The following is a 19,632-nucleotide window of genomic DNA, read 5'->3' as shown; positions in this document are numbered from 1 at the left end:
GAAAGTTCTCCAGAATCTTTTGCAGGAATCTGAGAAATGCTGCTGGACTCATGTTCCCAAATTAGGCCAATTTCCTCATCCCCGGCAGCCTCCCTGAGCTGGAGCTCCCTCAGTGCCTTGCATTACGTCCTTCACCCTCTGCCTTTCCCTCACTGGTCTGCCAGCCGGACAGTTATTTTCAGCCCAATAGGGTTATCTGCTGACCCTTTTTGGTGACATTTTCTTCTTTCTCACAAAAATAACTCTCTTGATTGGTCACATTTTTCAGCCTTTTTCGTAGTCCCTCTCCACCCAGCTAGAGTGAATGATGCTTTGATAACATTGCTGAAGAGGGATGTGGGGAATTTGATTTGGAGCTGTTCATAAGGAATGCGTTTTCCACACTTCATATTTATGTCATGCTTTACATGTTTTAGTTTTGAACTGTCCCTTGGGGTGGCCAATGCATATCACTGACCCATCCTTGGGGCTGGCCACTGTTTGGGAGGGAAATGTTGTGTCAGGGCAGAGCATCTCAAGAAGCTCCTCCAACACAAGCTGTGGTCTAGGATCTTTGAATGCCCCAGGACAATGTATACCATCTTGCTGGCTTCTTCCAAGTCCTGGGGTAGATATTTTTGTTTACAGAGCACTTTGAGATTCCCTTCATCCTTTCTGAGAGTTTTACATGAGAAATACCTATTGAGAGCTTAGTTCAGTGGCACAGTGAATTAGCTATTGTAATTTGAGGACTTCTCAGATTACATTTTTATTATCATTTTTTCCCTCTAATCTCAGCTCTGCCAGTTTATATAAATAAACTGGGCATATTTCTGGCAAGTAACTAAACCACCCTAAGTCTGTGTCCTTATCTGCTAAACCAAAATAATAGTAGTTCTCATTTCATAGGGTTGTTGCAGAATTAAATAAGAGAGTATAGAAAGCTCTTAATAGGATTGTGCCTGGTACATGCTAGTTCTTACTGTTACTTCTCTGTATCACATGAGAATTAAAGCATGATATCAATTGAATCTTTTTTCTTTTTTTTTTTTTGGTTGTGGGGCCTGAACTTTGGGCCTGGGCACTGCCCCTCAGCTCTTCAGCTCAAGACTAGTGCTCTACCACTTGAGCCACAGTGCCACTTGTGACTTTTTCTGCTTTTGTGGTGCTGAGGAATCGAACCCAGGGCCTCATGCATGCAAGGCAAGTGCTCTACCACTGAGCCACCTTCCCAGCCCCAATTGAATCTTAAATTTGCAATATTGTTCAAGATACAGAAATACTCATATTTCATAAAACAAACTGATCTTTAGGGCAAAGAAGCATTTAGATGAGGAATCTTTTTTTTTTTTTAATTTAATTTAATTTTATTTGTGAACATACTGTACAGAGGGGTTACAATTACATGGGCAGGATAATGCGTACATTTCTTACCAAGCATTGCAGCCTCCTCCTTTGTTTACCCTTCACCTCCCTTCCCAGTCTCCCCCCTCCCCCCCAATCCCAATCCTTCTCCTTCCCCCTCCTTCCCCCCCCCCCCCCCCCCGCATCGACGTTATAAAGCTCGTTTTGGACATGACAACTTGTACTTTAGATGAGGAATCTTTGATGAGAGTTCCTTGTACCACTTGAGACCTGTTTTGTCTCCTATTCCTATGCCATTTGCCAATACATTTCTATTGTTATTGACTAGAAGTTGGCAGATGATGTGGCTTGCATTGAGGCATAGGAACAGGAGACAAATTCCAGACTTTCCCACACCATTTTTTAGTGTTGAATATTTACATACACTTCACTTTATTATAAACTTAAAAACTCACCTTGTTAGTTAGGTACTGGTGGCTTATGCTTGTAATCCTAGCTACTCAGGAAGCTGAGATCTGAAGATTGTGGTTTGAAGCCAGCACTGTAGAAAAGTCTGTGAGATTCTTACCTCCAATAAACTACTCAGAAAAAACTGGTAGTGGAGCTATGGCACAAGTAGTAAGAGTGCTAGCCTTGAGCAAAAGAAACTTAGGAATAGCTCAGGACTGTCACACATAAAAAAAAAAGAAACAAATTCACATTATTATTAACTTAAAATTTTCTCCTTTTATGCTTAAATAACATTTGTTTTTTAAATTTAACAATGATATCACAGCTTATGATAAGTATTTCAATGATGGAGCAGTTCCAGATTATAACTGGCATTTGAAAAAATAGTAAAGCCATTGGCATTTCAAGAATCAGGAAACCATGAAGGTAAACGTGAACTGAATTGTTCCTGTGAACAATTTACTTTACTCAGAATTATGAGACTAGTGGTAGAAAGAGAGCCAAATGCCCAATTTTCATCAGTGTATGTTTGGCCAATTGTTTGTGACAGGGATGAAGAAGATAGTGCTTCACAAGAAATAGTGTGTGACCATTTGGAAGAGTCATAGTCTAGAGGAACTTGAGGGAATGAGGCAGGAGCATTCTTTTGTGTGCTTGGATTTGTGAGGTTTTATAGAATGATCAGGCTGTACTTGATAGAGCTGCTGGAGAAATGAGGTTCCTGAGAGAAAGCCAGGATTTAGGAGAAGGGAGGAGCTGGAGAGAATAGGCTATCAATGGAAAATGTCCAGTCTGCTTAGGATCATGAGATTGTGAATTTATAAACCCTCATTGAAATCATTAGCTAGGCTACGTCATTTCTCATTATTTGACTATCATTCTGCTACTTCTCAGTAATTATTGTGAATGTCAATAATTACTGAGAATTAGCAGAATGATAGTCAAATACTCTTTTAGTAATGATACTCTACAGAGGAAGGTACTCACTAAGGTTGAATGTCATTGAAACATTTTGGGTCAGTCATTTACTTTCACCCAATAATAATAGATAATATGTCACTGCATTTAGACATTTTCTTTTATGTCCCAGTCTTCCAATGGCTTTTTGGGTGTAGCTTTTTATATGATTTTTGTAGTGGATACTCTGGGGATTAAAATATGATTTCTAGCTGGGTGCCTATGGCTTACTCCTGTAATCCTAGCTTTCAAAAGGGTAAGATCTGGGGATTAAGAAAGTCTGCCAGATTCTTATCTCCACTTAACTATCAAAAGGCCAGAAATGGAGCTGTGACTCAAAGTTATAGAGCACTAGCCTTGAGCACAAAAGCTCAGGGACAGTGCCCAAGCCATGAATTGAAGCCCCAGGTCTGGCAAAAAAAAAAAAAAAAGTATAAATCCTTATTACCAGTTACTTCATATTGTAGGACTTTATGTAAAAACTTTTGTATTATTGATGTCATATTTAAAAAGTACTTATAAACCCCACAGTACAAGTGGGTATTGGTGGTTTATGTCTGTAATCCTAGCTACTTAGGAGACTGAGATGTGAGCACTGCAGTTCAAAGCCAGCCCAGGTGGGAAACATTTATCTCCAGGTAACTATTAAAAAGCCAGAAATGGCATTGTGGCTCAAAGTGGTAGATCACTAGCCTTGAGGAAAAAAAAGCTCAGGTACAGTGCCAAGGCCTTGAGTTCAAACCCCAGGACTGGTATACACATGCACAAATTCTCAGTTTTATTGGCTGGTATCTCTTTAGATTGTTTTTCTGTCCCATTTTCACTCTCCAGTTGGAGGTTCTAGGACTTCAGTTTTGTGAATGTTAGACTTCTCATTATCTTATAGATTTGTCCATTGTTTTCCAATTTTGTCTTTTTTTTGGGGGAGGGGGTCTGGTCGTGGGGCCTGAACTCTGGGCCTGGGCGCTGTCTCTCAGCTCTTCAGCTCAAGGCTAGCACTCTACCACTTGAGCCACAGCACCACTTCCGGCTTTTTTCTTTTTGCTTATGTGGTGCTGAGGAATCAAACCTAGGGCCTCATGCATGCAAGGCAAGCGCTCTACCACTGAGCCACCTTCCCAGCCCCTCCAATTTTGTCTTTTTTAAAAACTGTATGTATGTGTTTATGTGTGTGCATGTGTGTGTGTGTGTGTATTTGTGTATTTGTCTTTTCTTTTTGGTACTGGGGATCGAACCCAGGATAAGCACTTTGCCACTGGGCTATATCCCAGCCGCCCCCCTCCCCCTTTTTTTTTTTCTGGGAATCAAAATTAGAGTATTGTACTTGGTAGGCAAACACTCTACCATCTAAACCATACCACCAGTCCAGTCCTTTTTTGCTGATCTGTCTTTAAGTTCACTGATTATTTCTTCTGTCTCCATGCTATTATTAAAATTATTAGTTGAAATTTTCATTTCAAATATTATATGTTTAAATTCTAATTTTTTTCTCATTTTTCATATATAGCTTCTATTCTCATCATGATTCCTCATTTGTTTATTCACTATCATTATCTCTGCCTTTAAGTCCTTTGCTTATATGAATAGTAACTTCTTTAAAGTCTTTGTTAATTGCAGTATTTGGGTTATCTTAAAGTTAGTTTTTAAATCTGCTGTTCTTTTGACTATGAGTCACATTTTACTTTGCTTCACATGTCTAATAATTTTCATTTGTACATCATGGTTGATACCTTGTAGAAACTTGGATTTGGTTATCTTCTTCCAAAAAGCATTGAGTTTTGCTTTAACAAGCAAATTGTTGGTAGTAGACCACTTCAGTTACTGCAGGCTCAGTTTGAGGCTTTGTTAGGTCAGGTCTATTTTTGTTTTGCCTTAGTCCTAGAACAAATCTCATTGTCTTGGGAACTGGTCTTCTAAGGCATGGTTCTGCTGAGCTTTTGATCACTATGTATATATTGGAGTCTCCTTATCCTCGCATGCAATGCAGTTGTTAAAGAAGGATTTTAGGGGATGTTTCATTGCAGAAAAAGACACTAGTGTGTTTTAGCACTGGTAGCTAAGAATGTGTTTTTTCTTTGTTAACAAATGAGAAAAGATTGAATGTAAGTTTTTTATAGATTAAGTTTATTAAATTTAAAGGTCCATTCCTTATCTTGGCTTATATCCTTTATAATTTGAAGAGATTGGGCAGGTCCATTCTTTAATGATACGATTTTGAGAAGGAATGGTAGTTCAAAAAAGATTAACAGGGCTGGGAAGGTGGCTCAGTGGTAGAGAGCTTGCCTTGCATGCATGAGGCCCTGGGTTCGATTCCTCAGCACCACATAAAGCAAAAAGAAAAAAGCTGGAAATGGCACTGTGGCTCAAGTGGTAGAGCGCTAGTCTTGAGCTGAAGAGCTGAGGGACAGTGCCCAGGCCCAGAGTTCAGGCCCCACAGCCGGACCCAAAAAAAAAAAAAAAAAGATTAACAAAATTAAGTTACTAACCTGGTACTGTCAACCACATCCCAACTCCTAAACAAAATATTGTTGTTTGAAATACTAATTATTCATGAAAATCAGAAGATTGAGAAACAGTTCTGCAAGTTAAAATTTTTTTTTAAGCTCACTGGAGACATTTTGAAATTATACGCAATGGGACAGCAATATATACAAGACAATATGTTGGAAATGATCTGTATAACTTGGGGTGTGGGAGTGGGGGGAGGGAAAGTAGGAGAAAAATGAGGGAAGAGGTAACAAGTTTGACTAGACATGTACTTATTACCTTACTTATGTAATGGTAACCCCTCTGTACATCACCTTTACCATAAGAAAATGTGAATCTTAAAAAAGAAATTATATGCAACGAGGCTAATTTGCCAGCCATGACTTACATCTGTGCTTACAGTGTTTTCTCCTTGAGCTGTCACAACTGAAGCAGAATGAAAAACTGCACTGTGTGACCTGTGATGTCCCTGATCTCACCACAGTGTGACACAACATGAGGAAAGGAGCTAGCTGGGCTTCCTTTCAGATGGGGCTGACAACCTAACGATTAATAGCTCTCTTGCAAGCTCCCCCCACTTTTCCATCATCACCCCTGAGGAGTCTCATGAGAGATCAGGTTTCTTAAAGGTTGCAGCTTGCTTCTCCCACCCTCCCCTCACTCCAAGTTATTCCACTCTGGATTTGGTTGAGGTAGCAAGTCTAGACTGTGCTTACACAAAGCTATGAAGTCATAGGTGCCAAGTGGGGCTGCTTCTTAGAGTGTTGGGAATTTGCACCCTCAACATCTTGTGCATTTCTGGCTACACATGTTGGATTGATTTTAACAAATGGAAGGGAGTGAAGAGAATGACAGAAATGTATAGGTTTTCATTTATGATGAAAGTTGAAAAGAATGTTTATGTTGGCTGAGTAGCAAAAAGTATAGGGGAACGGAGCATGTCTTTGTAAGTGTCTAGAAGGTATGTAGACCCAAGAAGGGCGAGGAGAAGGAGAAAGAGAAGGAAGAGGAGGAATTGATTTAGAGTTGATTTAAATGTATTCCAAGGGATACAATTAAACTTAAAAGGATGCCATCCAAGGTGGGAAAATCCAGGGTGAGTTCTAAGCATAATTTTCAGGACTCAAATCTGTTCTCTCTAGTTCAGCCTCTTCAGAAACTACTGGCAGCTCTATCTTATGAGTGACTTTGAGGGCACAGTGTAATGACTGTTGAGCTATGGGATATGGGTCTTTTTATTATAAAGTACAACACTGCTGAGAGCATTTGCTGCATACTGGCTGTCCTGTCATTTATGCATGTGTCAGCGAGCAGCAGAGCTGTAGTTTCCTCCTCTTCATTTGAGTACCTTTAAAGACTTCCTGGTAGAGAAGACAGAGTAGACAAAAACTAGATCTCTGGAATGAAACACGTGCAAGGCAGCCCCAAAGCAAAGGCCCTGCTATGCATGACTATCAAAACCATGCCATTGATCAACCCCAGGCACGAAAGACTTGTCCTTCAGACTCTGCAATTTATTATTGATTTCTGATAAATAATAATGACCATCACCAACAGGAAGTGCCTGCTCTATGGCAAGGGATTGTTACTTGGGCCTACAGTACATCTGCAAGGGACTCATGACTATTACTCTTATTTTACAAAGGAAAGGAGGCTTTGTGAAGATGTAACTAGCTCAAGGCTACATAGCTATAAAATGGCAGCTCTAGAATTTGAACCCAAATTGTTATTTCTTCACTCCTCTTCCTTCTCACCCCCACTCCTACATCCTTGTATTATTAGTAAGAGGCCAAGATAGGAAAGATCACAGTTTCTGACAGAAAAGGCTATGAGACCATCTGGATCAATTAAGGTGGGCATGAGGGTGTGAACCTGTCATCCCAGCTGTAGCAGGAAGTGAAAAAAATAGGAGGATCATGGGCGAGGTATTTACCTGATCAGGAAGTGAGATCTTATTTCAGAAATAACTCTCCCCATATCCTAATTTCATATATGCAAAAAAGAGTTGAATATGGCTCAGTGGTAGAGTACCTGCCTAGCAAGCATAAGGCCCTTAGTTCAAACCTGAGTACCACCAAAAACAAAGGCTGTTCTTATTGCCTCCTGGTAAACCCACTTCTTCCTCTCTATTTATTCCATCATTCTTCAAAATGACTCCTTGGTATGAGGAGACTCTCTTGTGGCATGCAGTAAAGACCCAGCTACTTTCCAAGTGCAAAAGATTTATATTGCATTTAGCCTGTCACAGTTTGGCACAGTATTCAAGTTGTTTCAGTTTATTTTTGGCCTCACTTTCTAATCTTGCCTGTATCCTTACCCTTTCTCTCAGCAGAGGCCTCACCAATGGGGTGGGGCTAACCCATGTTACTTTCTGGTTCTCCTATCTTATTTAAATGTATTTGTATTGTTAGTAGGTACATTTGACTTTGTCCCAAATATAAATGAAGCAGATGGTCTTTTCAGTTCGATCTTCCCAGTTTTCTTTGTAATGTCAAGCTAATGGCACAAGATTCTTATTCTCTGGCATTTGGTTCCAGCTCAATTCTCTCTCTTTGCTGGCTGCTGTGTCCTTCCAAGTTCATCCTGGCTGGCATGCATGTGGCTACCAGGAAGTCTTGTATCGGCTGGCTTTCTGAAAACTCTACTGACATGCTGACCTGGATTTGAATCCTTGCTTCATGACTTATCAAATGAAATGATTTGGGGATCTCAGTTTCCTTATCTGTAAACTTGTTACATAGTAGAGCATGCTTCACTGAGTCATGAGATCCAGCAAAGCAACTCTCCTGAAGCTTTGGAGGGTTGTATAGTAATCCCTCAGAAGATGTTAACTATTATTACTATTATTATTATTTTGCCAATCCCGGAGCTTGAACTCAGGCCATGGCCACTGTCCCTGAGCTTCTTTTGCTCAAGGCTAGCTCTCTACCACTTGAACCACAGCGCCACTTCTGGTTTTTTTCTGTTTATGTGGTACTGAAGAATTGAACCCAGGGCTTCATGTATGCTAGGCAAGCACTCTACCACTAAGCCACATTCCTGGCCCTATTAATTAATTAATTAGTTGATGCCTTCTTTTACTATGCCTAGGTTAGTACTACTGATCCTGTCTATGTTTTCTCATTTTTTACTTTTTTCTCATTTCTTGATGTAGCTTCCAACTACTTTGTACCTACTCAAATTGATAATTGTCCCATGTTATTATTTCTACCATTTTCCCCTCTTGCTGCCTCTTGCAGAATTCAATATGCTACAATTCATAAAATCACAAACTTGTAGAACTGGGAGCAATCACTCTTATCATGAAGCAAAGCTCAAGATCTTGGTACTAGAGTGGTAAAGCCAGGAGCAGAAGCAGATTACATCATGCTATTTTAGTCACACTCTCCCCGTATCCTAATTTCATATATGCATATAAACACAAAATACCAGTCACAGTAAGGTGGGGGTCGGGAGAGTTACATATATCTGAAAGTGAGGGTCTAGAGGCGTAGTTCAAGTTATAGCACTTGCCTAGATATGTATGAGGCCAGCAATCCACAGCACCACAAAAACAATAAAAGCACATTTTTTCCATCACTTCTAGTGATGGATTTTTGCTGTAGTTACTCTCTGGTCTTGGTGGTAGGAATTCCTTGCCATTAAATAGAAAATATTTCATCCTATTCAACATAGTACTTCCTTGAACATGAAAATCCATTCCTCATAAAAAGAACTCTCCCCTACACCAACCCTTCCATTTTTCTCTTTGGTTAACCTGAACTTCATACTCTTAACTTCATTAGTATTTGGGTCAACTTTTCATTAAAATTAGAAACATTTTGAAAAGTAGAAGTTATACAATGAATAGCATACACCTATCACTGAGATTCATCTGTTACTAACATTTTCCCATGCTTTGTTATAATTTATAAAATATTCAAAATTATAAGGCTGTATTGCATAGAATGCATATATATAATATTTTTGATGCATTATTTCTGTAAAAATAACAAATATTATAACCTGTTATTTAAATGCTTTACCGTATTTGTGAAGAATGCTCTTTTCCTAGGAAACCATAGAGCTATACCTTGACAGTGTTAATAATTCTCTAACACTTATTACCCAATTCATATTCATTTTCTCATTTTCTCCAAAATTGCTTTGTGTGTGTGTGTATGTGTGTGTGTATGAGTGAGCGCACGTGCACGCGCACATGTGCATGCCTTGTACTAGAGTTTGGATTCTAGAACCTAAGCTTTTGTTCAGCTCCCCCCAACCCTTGTTCATGGCTTGATGAGCTCTACCACTTGCAGCGTGCTTCCAATCTGGCATATTGTAGGTTAACCGGAGATAAGAGTCTTAGACATTTCTGCCCAAGCTGGCTTTGAATCTCAATCCTCAGGTCTCATCCTTCTGAATAGGATTTTAGGAATTAGCTACTGGTGCCTGGCTAAAAAATTGCTTTAATTTAAAAAAAAATTTAGGTAGCTGTACAAAGGGGTTTCAATTCAACAAATCAGTTTATAAGTACAGTGCATCTTGATCAGTATCACTCCTTCCATCATTTTCCCCCATCTCAATATTGCTTTTATAATACATTGTATACAGTTTAGGTTCCAAGCAGCAGCCACATTATTACATTTCTCTCTATGAAAGTCTTTTAATTTAGAATGATCCTTCACTTTGCTTTCATTCTCCTTTAATAGCATTGACTTTTTAAAGAGATTGGGTCAACTGTTCTATAAAGATTCTCACTTTCTGTATTTGTCTGATTCTCTCTTCCTGGTGACAGTTAACTTTTTCCTCACCTAATTTCCAGTAAGCTGGAAATTATATTGAAGGTTTGATTAGGTTCTAGTGAAACATTTTTGGCAGGAATTTTTCCTGGATGGCTCTGTGGCAGCACATCATGTCCATTATTAATGTTGCTGTTTGATCACTGAACTAAGTTAACAAGAAATAGTTTCATTGTGAAGGAACATTCTCTCCCTTCAGTAGTGTGGAATGTATGGTCAGTTCTTTGGAACCATAAGAATATCCAGATCTTTCCTTCAGTCTCTTACCTCCTCGCTTTACCATCCATTGATGGTCAAGATTCTTTCTTAGGTTTAAAATAGAATTTGTTTTATATGTGCGCTTCAGCTTGTTCTTTCGTAGAATGGTGTTTACTGAGTTAAACACAAGTCGTAAGTTCTATTATCTTCCTTGATCTTAAATCCACTAGGGGAAAACTTGGGTGTATGATGGGACCTGGGGTTTAGGAGATAGATGGAAGCATGGAAGACAGAATGGAGGGATGGATCCCTGCAGGGGTGCACATATTTCTAAGTGTCTGTCTTGCCTTTCATCAAGCATATAAAGAACAGCTCTCTTCAGTCTTCTTTTAAATTGCTAGGGAAAGGACAGGAAGTTGGCTTTTAGTAATTTTAGTTTAGGTGTGGGAACTGTATGGTCCCTAGGACCTGAAAAGTGGATAAGGTGTGAAATTTGCACTGGATCTTACTTAAGTAAATGCCTTTTGGCTGGGAATTTGTGCATATATCTGTGCGTGCATGCGTGTGTGTGTGTGTGTGTGTGTGTGTGTGTGTGTGTGTGTGTGTGTGTGTGTGTGCTTACTTAAGTAAATGCCTTTTGGCTGGGAATTTGTGCATATATCTGTGCGTGCATGCGTGTGTGTGTGTGTGTGTGTGTGTGTGTGTTGCAACAGGATGCTACTTGGATTAAGAACAGCCTGATTCATTTCTTTGGTGGTGGGGATGGGAATGGGAGTAGGATTTCTCCAGGACTTCTGAGAGTATATGAGAAGTCCCTGAACTCAGAAGGCTCCTTTTTTGGCACTGCAACATTTTTCTGTGCCGGCATCTTAAGAATCTGGGGGAACCATATAAAGATCAGAAACAAGTTTGGCCTGTGAGTCTCCCTCTGACATGGTAATTCCAGTTCTTTGAATCCTGGCCCATTCGGATGAGACCAAATAAAGAGACTATTTCCTGAATTTCCCGCTCTTTGCCTCTCACAGGCTCCTTTTTGTAGCAAGCTGGTATTTCAGGACTGTAGCCTGCAGTCACGTGCTCCTAACCCTTACAGTCATTCCTGCCCCCCGTTTATTTTTGGAGAGAGTGTATTTTTACTTCTCTTCAGGAGCTATGTAGGGTCCTGCCCCCTCTGCCCATCGGTGGCAGCCCCAGCAGACTGTGTTCATTTCCCACACTCAAGATGAAACTCCACATTCAAGAAAGGACAGAGGGAAGCACAGAGGACTACCATCACTGCTTCTATCCCTGTCCCTCTTGGTGTTGCATATTTTAAGACTTTTCTTTCTTTAAAATGATTTGGATAATGTTACCTGGCAGAAAGTCAGCCAGAATTGGAAATCGTTTTTCCAGTTGATGTCCTTGTGGCCATGCTTCTGCATTTCAGAAGCTAAGTAATTTGAAGAATAAACCAAGGCTTGTAAATTGTAGGACCAGGCCTGTCTTCTAGGATTCAAGATCAGTCAAGCTCTAGTCTGTCTCCAATCCAGTCATTACATGCAAAGTATACACATTGGGAGTAGATACATAATGTCTTTCCAAGAGCTTGATAAAGGAGGTTCTAGAGTTGGTGGGTTCCAAGCAAACTGTCTCGTTTGTCACAGTCTGCCAATAGTTTAAATGTCCAGTTTTGAAAATGAATCAAGAACATACTTCTTCATCTTTAAATATATACTCAGTATGTGATGTGAGTCATTTTACAGAGAACTTGGACACATAAAATTCAGGGGGGAAAAAAATCATGTATTTGTGTCTTCTCTGGACTTACTTAGATATGGTGGGCATGAAAAGGAAGCATCTCTTTTCCAAATGGAAAAATCCCTGGCTAAAAGGTTTCAACTCTTCATTGCCTAGCTAGGAACCAGAGTTCTGACAGTTCAGCTGGTAAGGGCTTTCCTAGCCTCTGATCTGTAGGCTGGGAAAGGAAAGCACACAAATGCTAGCAGCTAGGTTAGAATGAACAACAATTGTGGCCTGGCCAGAATGCCTTTTCTTGTTTCAGACTGCCCTTGGGGGAGACCCATGAGACTCTCTTGGGAATGGAGCTGGCTAGGTATCTAGATGTCATCAGAGTTCCTAAAAACAGCATTCAGACATTCTGGAGCTTGACTATCCAGGCAAAAGGATATGCAGGACTTTCTGCATTATATTACTAAAAAGCAGTCCTCTGCTTCCATTTCAAACAGTTTGTTTCTACTTAATTTTAGAATACTGAGTTGTGATGAGGGAGCATCAGCTTCCACTTATAGCCTGTGGTGTATCCACAGTGACAGATGTGGAAAGGCTCAGACACTGACCATTATAGAAATAGAGTGGCAACTTATGCTCCAGGAATAGTGTTGTGTTTTCCTGGCATCACTATACCATCATATCTGGTTGTTTCTGGAGTGTTCTTCTTTGATATATCTAATGCAGTACAAGCCTTGCTTTCCCCATAAATAGAGTTTCCTGGACCTCTCCTTTTCCTCAGCATATCCCAGTTTAGTATAGTTTAGCCCTTTGCTGTGCTATGCAAGTGTTATGCAGGAATACCACTATTAAACCCACCAGAGAACTACAGAAATGTGTGGAGCTGTCCTGTGGCTAAGGGATTCTACCACAGCTCCACCTCTGGACCCTGGATGGACCTTTCTGGAATACCATGCCTCTGTTCCTCATGGTAGGGGTGTTGGCAGAAGCATTTCCAATTCTTGGAATTGGGACTGTAAAGAGCCTTCCTCCCTCCACAACAAATCTGAAGACACTTCCCTCTAAATGCACCCTCCAAACCTCTCTGTGTACACAACTAAGTTTTACTTGTTTGTCCTAGCCTCCCATCTGCCTCTGGCACCTCTAAGACCTAGTGAGTGAGAAGCAGGAGGACTCCTGTAGTTCCTGCCTCAATTTGCTCTGAGGATTGTACCAGGAGCATGTCAGTTCTTGAAGACCTCAGTCATTATTGAAGAAGACACTTGTTTTTAGAATTTGTTGTTAAACTGGACTGCATATTAGAGGAGTGACTTGTACGCAGTGAGATTTGTTTTGTAGTTGCTGCTAGCATTTTATAATAGGGGGAGAATAAGCAGAAATGTGGCTTGCTTCTACCTGTAGTTGGAAAGGATCTTCATATTTTCATTCACTCCTTAACAGCTTAACTTCCTTAACTCCTTAACTTCCTGGAGTTGGTGGTAACAGAAAAGAAAGCTCATCATTTTGGTGTTTAGCATAAAACTCCTATTAACTATGCCCTCTGGTAGTCAGAGTGGCAGGAGAAGAGGTTAGGCCAGCATCATTGTTTTTCTCCCCAAATGCTTAATGTATTTTATTGGACATGTTGACATGAGTAATGATGATTATGGTATAAGGGTAGAAACAGGTAGAGTATTATGTGCTGGGCACTTCTTTGAGCACTTATCCATTGGGTATTGATTTAATCTTGCCCTAGTTTTAGGGATTACTCAAAATACTGCCTTATGAAAGAAGTTTATGTCACTTAAGATCCTCTTCCATGCTGGATAATAATCTTTCACTGTCCCTTCCCAATACAGTTTTTGCTCTTCCTGTCTCCACTGTAACCTATATCACAAAATAGAAAACAGTGGCTTTAGGCAACACAGGTTTCTTCCTATCTCATTGTGGATTCTTGGCATTATACAGGATTGGCCAAGCTCCCAAAGAGACTAGGACACTCCCTCTGTTATGGCATCATGATTTTACTTGGGTCTTTCTGTTCTCTCAACTTGTGAAACAAAGAGAAAAAAGCAATTGCTCTAGCTCTACACATCTAGTTCAGGGTCTGTACACCTCCTGTCATCAAGGCTAGCTTTGATGAGTGAAGTAGAATTGAGCTAAGACAGATAGGCTTTCTGTTTCACACTGTATATGTATATAAGAAATCAGGACAGGGAAGGTGGCTCAGTGGTAGAGTGCTTGCCTTGCATGCATGAGGCCCTGGGTTCGATTCCTCAACACCACATAAGCAAAAAGAAAAAAGCCGGAAGTGGCACTGTGGCTGTAGCCTTGAGCTGAAGAGATGAGGGACAGCGTCCAGGCCCAGAGTTCAGGCCTCATGACCGAACCCCCCACCCCCAAAAAAAGAAACCATATAAAATGATGCTAATCAAAATGAACTCCAAGATATGCGAACAAGAGTTTTTTTTAAATGTACTGTGTGAAGTTCTTTCTTTTTTCTTTCTTTTTTCCCTTTTGGTTTATCCCCTTGTCACTATTTTTGATTTTGGTACCGCGTGTCTTGTATCTATGTTTATCTCATTTGGGGAAGGGAAGAGCAATAGCAAAATGTTGAGACAGGACTGGGAATGTGGCGTAGTGGTAGACTGCTTGCCTAGCATGCATGAAGCCCTGGGTTCTATTCCTCAGTACCACATAAGCAGAAAAAAAAACAGAAGCAGAGCTATGGCTCAAGTGGTAGAGTACTAGTCATGATCCAAAGAAGCTCAGGGACAGTGCTCAGGTCCTGAGGTCAAGCCCTAGGACTGCCAAAAAAAAAAAAAAAAATGTTGAGACAAAGGACAAAGTTTGAACTAATGCAGCATTAATACTCACAAGATACAATGCTGGAAATGAACTTTACAACTTGGGGAAGGGGAGAAAGTAGGGTAGAAGGAAAGTAGGAGAAAATGAGGGAGGGGGTAACAATGTTCGACAAGAAATGTACTCATTACCTTACTTATATAACTAATCCCTCTGTACATCACCTTTACAATGAAATAAACTGGAAAAAATAAAGAGAAGTATGCTCTCCCATTTTTCTCAAAACACTTGGCATAGCTTTCATTTTCACTTCAGACAGACATGGGGACAGAGAACTCCCCACCACAGGAGAAAGAGCCACACCGTGCAGTAATAGTAGATGGCAACTGACACTTGACTTCAGCAGACACTTTAGCAGGAAGAAGACAGAAAGGAAGGGTGGGGACTGTGGCAAGCTGCATTATACATGTTCACTCTACAGGGGGTGGACAGCTCCTGTGGATAGTTCCATTTTCAAGAAAAGTTAGAAACTGAATTTTTAATGTGGAAATCTTTTGATAAACTTGCAGCAAAAACAAGAGAAACCATGTTGCTGAACAAAACATATGGTTACCAGGCTATGACTTTATTATATTATCACTATACAGTATGTCCTTGGGTAAAGAAATATACACAGCCTAGGGAAAACAGCAGTAGGCCAAACTGCTGTAAAACATCCTTAAGGAAGCTCAGTATGGTTCAGTTCTCCTCATAATTTTGTCTCCCCTTTACAATGCTTTGTGCATCTTAAGAGCTCAGGACAAGGTCCTTGGATCTGCCTATACACTGCTTTGGCTTGTGAGAGTCTTGGGTTAATTTGACTCTAGCTGGTCTTTACAGTTCCAGTGCTTTGTATTGCCTAACAAATCTGCCTCTGTGCTTCAGGTCTAGATGCCTGAGACAGGGAATTCAATTGGTTCTGACCAGGTCTGGTACACCCCCAGTATCTAAGAAGTTCACAGAATGTGAACTTCAGCCTGTGGGTAGACTGGGAAGCAATGTGTGGCCAGTTTCTCAGTACATCTTTGGACTTCCCTCTGTAGAGACAAACAATAACTGAATTTGGGAGGTTTCTATCTGAAATATTAGGAACCTTTCTATAGCTGTGTTACCTGCTTCTTGCATAGAAAACTTGAGTTTGTTTTCTGTAAGTGCTGCTTCCATTTCCCAGATGCTAAATGGGTACCGGTATTCCCAGAGTTGGCTCCTTCTCAGTCATTTCCAGCAGGCTCTGGCTCACACTGCAGAAAGGCCCCAATTGTACATGGAGCATGTCCTTGGCAGGCGAGGGCACCACTAGGGAAGCAGGAAAGAAAAGGTGTCAGGGTGTGAAATAAAGGTATCAAAAATATAAAGCTATTTGAGCATATCGAAGGGGCTGTTATTTTAAAAAGTGAATGCCTATGTTAGGCATTAGGCTAAAGGAAAAAGAGACCACAATGTCACATTTTAGTCCAAGGGTCAGCAAGCTACACTCTTTCTGCCAAATTTGGCTTGCTGCCTGTTTTTGTTTCTGTTTTTGAAATTCAGCTCAACTTGTTTTTCCACTTATATAAACCGTCTCTTTCTCTGTTGATTTAGAGCTGCATAGTTGCATTGGAGTTTATGGCTCACAAAATAAATGTATACCACCTGGATAGTATACATCCTGGGTAGAAAAAGGATCTCCAACCCCTGTTATCAAAGTAGCTTTTCAGGTTGAGAGTGACAGAATTCTGTGAAGTGCTTTGGGAAAAATATTGGTTGGGTAACCCAAAACAAGAAGTGTCCTGGTCTATCTAACTTACATGATTTGGTGGATTCATTGATCTTCTCTTGGTGTTTTTAGTTAGGATATACTGGGTCAGAATCTATGCACTTGGGTTTCTTCATGAACCCATTTCTGGGCTCAAATAATTTAAGTAGACTTTTAGCCCATCAATTTTGTTTATGTCTTCTAAGAAAGCCTTAATCTTATTTCTCTTACTACTTTTTCCTTTGATTCAGATAATAAACGTTAAAAAGTTAGACAATTGCTGGGTGCTGGTTGTTCACACCTATAATCCTAGCTACTTAAGAGGCTGAGATCTGAGGATTGGAGTTTGAAGCCAGCTTAGGCAGGAAAGTTTGTGAGAGTCTTAAAATTCTCCGAATAACCACCAAAAAGCTGGAAGTGGAGCTGTGGCTCAAATGGTAGGGCACTAACACACACACACACACACACACACACACACACACACACACACACACACACACACACACACACACACACACACACACACACACACACACACACACACACACACACACACACACACACACACACACACACACACACACACACACACACACCCTCAAAAAAAAAAGAAAATATACAAAACAGAGAGGAAAAATTAAATTGGAGCCTCCAGTTAGGCACATGTATTTAATTAACCCTAGATACTATATATTCATAATCTCATTACAAAATTAGAAGCTGTTTGAAATGTTTTTTTAAAGAAAATGAATATGTACATTAAACTTTCTCATATCGTTAAGTATTTTTGTAAAATAGTTTTGCATTATTTGCATAATATATTCATGTGTATTCTGCCATATACTCAGTTCTTCATTGCTGATTATTTTGATAGCTTCCAGCTACTTAGTGTGCAGAAGTAACAGTGTGTTCTGCTGTGTTTATTTTTTAGGGATAAATTCCTAGGATTAGAATTACTGGCTCAAAAGCCTAAAAAGGCTGGGGTATAATTATATACCCACTAGGAGGATATGAAAGCACCCAGCTTTTCATACTAAATTAGAAAGCCTACTGTATTTTTCTTCATTTGTATTTTAGTCTTACATTTTTATTGAGGTTGACTGTTGGTTTAGATGACCCGCTCATAGCCACTGTAATGTTTGAATGCACATGTTGAATGATGGTGGCTTCTCTTTCTTTGCAGGCCCCTCCTCCAAAACCACCTCGAAGGCAGGGAGGCTGGGCAGTTGATTCTGGAAAGGTGTCAAAGTGAGTACCAGCAGCCTATGTGGATGGGGGTAGGTGGTGGGGGGTACACCAGTCCTTTGTCATTTTATTGAGATAAAATTCACATACCAGTTAAAGGATACAATGGAATAATTCATAGGATAGTCACAGAGCTGTGCCACCATCACCACAATCAGTCTTAGAACTTTATTTTTATCACACCCTACCCAAGAAACTTTGTATCTAACAGTGACTTCCCACAGCCTCCTAATCTCCCCAACTCTAGGGAGCAATCAATCTTCTGTCCCTGGGATTTGCTTATTCTGGATGTTTTATGTAAATATCATCATATATCATGTAATTCTCTATGACTTGCCTTTATTGCTTGCAAAGGATTTGTAAAGTTTACCTACATGTAGCATTCTGTGTTTTTATTTTATTTTTTTTTTGTCGGTCGTGGGGCTTGAACTCTGGGCCTGGGCGCTGTCCCTCAGCTCTTCAGCTCAAGGCGAGCGCTCTACCACTTGAGCTACAGCGCCACTTCCGGTTTTCTGGTGGTTTATTGGAGATAGGAGTCTCACGGTCTCTCCTGCCCGGGCTGGCTTTGAACCGCGATCCTCAGATCTCAGCCTCCTGAGTAGCTAGTATTACAGGCGTGAGCCACCAGCGCCCGGCTCTGTGTTTTTAAAGTACACGAAAGAAATTGTGCCTGGCTACTGGGATGAACTTTGCATCATGGCCACTCTGGACATAGATGGTTCACAAAGAGCAGGCCAGATATCCTATCCCATCACTCTGTCTAGTTGGCATCTCATGTTTACTGAAAGGCAGTGCTGTCATTTGGCAGGCATATTGGGACTGTGACCCTCCAGTATTAACTCATCAGCTTATCCTCTTCTGCGAGGAATAATGTAACATCACAGAGCATTCATCAGCCCTTTGTAAGCCAAGTGGGTATGGATGCAGCTTCTGTTTTCACCAGGCTGGATGACGTTGGACAAGGTGTTTATACTGCCCAAGCTGCTCAGTGGAGGCATTGGTGCTCCCTTCAGTGTAGTGCAGGAATATGGCGGCTGTTTGTAGCCCTCTTGGCTTCTCTGCAGCTTAGGCTAGAGGCTGATCCCTTGTGATTCCATGTGGAGAGATGTCAGAGTACAGTGGTATACTTAGTAGCCACAGCTTACCCTGCTTTTAAAGCCTCACTTGTGCCACTTGTGTCTCAGGGACTTTAAGCAAGTGGCAAGTGATTTACCTATCTAGTCTCAGTTTCCTCATCTCTAGAGGGGGTTAAAATAGCTCTTACTTGAAAGGACTCTTGTGAGAATTGAATTGATTCATATGTGTAAAAGTGCTCAGAAGAGAAAGCATTTAGGAAGCATTCTAGATGCTGACTTCTGTTGCTATAATGATGATTGTGTGGCTTTGAATATATTATTTATCCTTTGCCAGTCCTGGGGCTTGAACTCACGGCCTAGGTTCTATCCTTGAGTTTCCTTTGCTCAAGGTCAGTGCTCTACCATTTGAACCTCAGTTCCACTTCCAGCTCTTTTGCTAGTTTATTGGAGATGAGTCTCATGGACTTTTCTGCCAGGGCTGGCTTTGAACCATGATCCTCAGATCTCAGCCTCCTTAGTAGCTAAGACTATAGGCATGAGCCTGTAACATCCTCTTGTTGCATATCTTTATACACTCATGAAGTTCTGGAGCTTTTAGATGTTTATGTGGGAAATAATGTGGGGAAATAATTCCAGGTTAGGAAAAGCAAGGGCTGTTTTGATGATCAGGAATTGTCTTTAATCATGAGTTTACCAGCCTTAAATATAAGAATGTCAGACTTTCTAAGCTTTTTTAGTCTCAGAAGCACTTTTAAAGTACATGGTGTTAAGAATTGGACATAATGGCCTGGTGCTAGTGGCTCATGCC

At 40.5% G+C, this 19,632-nt stretch overlaps 1 protein-coding gene across 1 annotated transcript in view; it reads left to right on the top strand.

Moving 5' to 3' along the window:
* Ift43 (intraflagellar transport 43) overlaps positions 1-19,632 on the top strand; it is a 75,661-nt gene that overhangs the window by 9,326 nt on the left and 46,703 nt on the right. Inside the window, exon 3 of the mRNA XM_042692646.1 lies at positions 17,687-17,751. Coding sequence (XP_042548580.1) covers positions 17,687-17,751 — 65 coding nt within the window. The remainder of the gene's footprint in view (positions 1-17,686; positions 17,752-19,632) is intronic.

The sequence above is a fragment of the Dipodomys spectabilis genome, unplaced genomic scaffold (assembly GCF_019054845.1).
Source record: "Dipodomys spectabilis isolate Male_0828 unplaced genomic scaffold, ASM1905484v1 ptg000157l, whole genome shotgun sequence".
NCBI lineage: Eukaryota > Metazoa > Chordata > Mammalia > Rodentia > Heteromyidae > Dipodomys > Dipodomys spectabilis.
This window is presented reverse-complemented; position numbering and strand designations above follow the sequence as displayed.